At 32.0% G+C, this 3,659-nt stretch overlaps 1 protein-coding gene across 1 annotated transcript; it reads left to right on the top strand.

Moving 5' to 3' along the window:
- Positions 1-2,487: 2,487 nt before the first annotated feature.
- Positions 2,488-3,449, top strand: LOC149561719 (acidic endochitinase-like). The gene is made up of 2 exons (XM_089827894.1): positions 2,488-2,586; positions 3,117-3,449. The coding sequence occupies exons 1-2, from the start codon at positions 2,488-2,490 to the stop codon at positions 3,447-3,449; spliced, it is 432 nt and encodes a 143-aa protein (XP_089684020.1).
- Positions 3,450-3,659: the final 210 nt, after the last annotated feature.

Genomic DNA, 3,659 nt, shown 5'->3' with positions numbered 1-3,659 from the left:
TACAAGATAATAAAATTAGCATCTACCATCTTTGAGAAAGAAAACAAATTCCTTGAAACCCTTTTCTTCCTAGAATATCAATATTGATTGTTTAGATAGCAAGAAATTCAAGAACAATAATAAACTCCAAAACTCTTCAAGATTGGTTGAACCTACCATAAGTAGCTTCATGAAAATTTTATAGAACTCCTAAATTTGTTCGATGCATGTCATAACTTATTCCACACTTATCTTACAAAGTTCACAACTTTTGTTAAAAGGTTGCAAAGTTGCAAATTTTACATCTTTTGCTCAAAATACCTCAAGTATTCACCAAGTGACTTCAAATCACATGAATAAATGGATTTTGACCTAAAATGGCATTTTAGGTCCCTAGTCAACCCTTTGAAAAAGCATTGACTAGCATTGATTCACTTAGATAATTGATCCTAGAAGGCAAGCAAGCCTATCTGACCATAAACTGATGTTTGTGTCCTTGTTTTATTATTCCTTGGGCTCACCCTAACTAGGTTTTTTGCCTTAAGGTATTACTACAAACACACACACACACACACACACACACACACACACACACACACACACACACACACACACACACACACCTAAATCTATTTTATTAGTTTTCACTATGCGCCTCTACATGAGATGAGCCAATAGATTGAGAATTCAAATAGTGAAAAGTAGGATGTTATTAGAATAATATATGTTTGTCTTCATGGGAATATAGGGCAATGGTAAAAATATTTTTAATTGCATTTTAAGGAAAATGTGAAGTGTTTCTTCATAGGGGAAATGTTTATCCATGTGTAAAGTATTTTCATAGAGGATATGAGATGTGGATTGCAACCAAAGTGAAACAATATGACTATTACTTTTATGTCTAAAATAGTGATCACATTGTGACTTGGTCATCATTGTTTACCAAAGAGATATAATTATATATGTGAGGATCTATTTAGTTTATATTATTGAAATGAAAATAAATCAAGCATTTTTCCAAAGAGGGAGGGAAAGAATATTATAATTGCAAATTAGAATTGAATTATAGGAAACACACCAACTATATGATTAAGTCTATAACATTTTTTAGACTAATGTTATAAATATTTCAGCTTCATAAAATATTTTGAGTCATTTTTTTAACATAATAAAGATAATTACAAAGTTGTCTCAAGATTATGTATTTAATTTTCATATCATGTTAGACTATCAATTTAATTTTTTATTTTTTATTAGAAAGATTTGTAACTATGTACTTAATGTATTGTCCATGTTAAAGTGAACTCTAAGGGTTGTTATATTTTGTGACCCTTTCTAGATATTAATAAAACTCAACTATTACTTGAGGAACTAATGCATTTTTATTATATTTGTATTTTTATTATACATTGGTTCTTGTTATTAATATGTTTCAATCATCAATTATTAGATTAACATCTCTCAAATTTTAAAAAATTGATAGAATCTTAATGGCCCTAACTTTATTCTTCTTTTCTAAATAATATATGTATCCAATACAAGAATTCTTTTCGAATCTTTATGAGACTAATTTTCTACATTTATTGCTATCTTATGATGCTATGTCGCCATCAAGAGATAATTGTTCTAAATGAGTTGTAGTTATAGGTGAAGTTTGCAACATAATAAGTTTTAAAACATGTTTTATATTTTACCAAAATAATAGATGTATCTCCAAAACTCATATTTACATTTTAAAGAAACTGCAAATTAGAAAATCTGTAATTTTATTTATTAAATAGATATATATTCTCTATGACTTGCAAACTTATAAGAAAAATAAATGAATTTTTTATTGGAGACTTTTCTATTAGTTGTATAAGAAAATGAAATGGAGAAAGCCCTTGAATGTTGTATCTTCAACAGTTTGATGAGTTGTACCAATTAAATGACCACCCTTAAATGTCACACACTAAGAAAAAAAATGAACTTGGAAAAAATATATCAACTTTGATTATTCAACACTTTTAACCCAGGAATCAAACCGTAATATATAGTGTTCAAACATGATTTTTCAATTCCTGCATACTGACAATAAGCAATATTGTTAAACAAATTCTAGTAGTTCGAGTCTCATCCGTTGGCTGTTGGATTAGAAGTTAAACTTTGGCAGCTATCTTATTGATTATCTTGAACTATTCCTTCTTCAACTTGCGTGGAAATTTGATCCATTGCATGATATTCTTGCTCGAGGAAATCATTTTTTGTAACACCACTTTTAAACCGAATCCCAAAGATCATGTGAAGAACATAACAAAATGAAAGCTCTAGTCGCTACAGAAAACTCAACCCTTTTCTATAATTGTCCATTCGCTACGGCAAATTAGATTATTTACTTTTTCCTCGGTAGTACAATAAACAAAACACAAAACGCCTCCATATTAAAAAGGACTTAGCAGCAAATACACCGTATGGTGCAATGGAAAGAAAGCATAAGCAACGGATGAAATCATGATAATGAACGAGTAGATGGCAGAACAACTTGAAATCATGATTATTTTAGTGAGGCGCATGGAAAACATGGTATCAAGTTACCGCTGTATTCACTTGTTTCAGACGTTTCAGAATGCACGTCTCCAATAAAAAGCACAATTGAATTTCAATTCTAAAACACTCAAAAGTTAAAAAAATGCATCGGTCTAGTATCCTATATAAGTATCCCAGTCCATAATCTTAGACGCGCACTCATTAATCAAACACTTGAATCCATTTCCAAGCATTCCCAATGGAGAGAACCCTAACCCTAATTAGGGTTTCCTCAACTGCCCTGACGTTTTCCCTCTTATGGAGCACTCATTGCTTACAAGAAAGCACCTTAATCTCATTGTAATATTTTTCGCAACAAGTGAAATTGTGATATTAGCATAAGATTCACCTATGTAATACTCATTGTTTACAAAAAATCATTTCTAAATCACTATTCATAAAATTCGAGAAAACAAATTTAACTCAAAAACTACACAGTAAACCCATATTTTTTCTATTTTTTTTGTTATAGAGTTTTAAGGTTTCCTTTAAATGCAATCCTTCTAATGAAATAATTGGTTAAACTGACTATTCATCATTTGAATCAACATATCTGTATTTCAATTCTGTAGGTGTATCTCAGCGCCTTTCCTCATTGCCCACCTTCCACACTATCGGTCCAAGCGAACACTCAACAAACTCCACAGATAAATGCATTGCAAACTGGACTATTTGATTACGCGTGGATCAGGTTCTACAACTATCCCGCCTGCCAGTACGCCGATGGGAATGCTACAAGTTTGTTGAGCGCGTATAAACAGTGGACCACCACTATTAAGACCACCCAAAAACAGATCTTCTTCCTTGGCCTTCCAGTCACCACTCCGGCTACCTACAATGGCGGTTTCATTCCTGCAGATAAACTCATCTCCTACGTGCTTCCCGAAGTCAAGGAATCTGAGTAATATGATGGAGTCATGCTCTAGAACGAGTTCTATGATAGCACTGCCTAATTTAGCTTGGCCATTAAAGGCTTCGTCTGATAAGAAAAAATTCAATTCCTACACTATAATAATGGGGCCATTTACTGGTCGAGCAGTTTTGTTTGCCCTGTCTCTAAGTTTCTACGTACTACTGGATTGAAATAACACTTGAACCTCTGTAATGCTCTTCAA

The sequence above is a fragment of the Cupressus sempervirens genome, chromosome 4, assembly GCF_028749045.1.
Source record: "Cupressus sempervirens isolate cs-2001-9-10 chromosome 4, ASM2874904v1, whole genome shotgun sequence".
Taxonomy (NCBI): Eukaryota; Viridiplantae; Streptophyta; class Pinopsida; order Cupressales; family Cupressaceae; genus Cupressus; species Cupressus sempervirens.
Note: the sequence above shows the minus strand (reverse complement) of the source record. Positions and strands in the feature narration are given on the sequence as shown.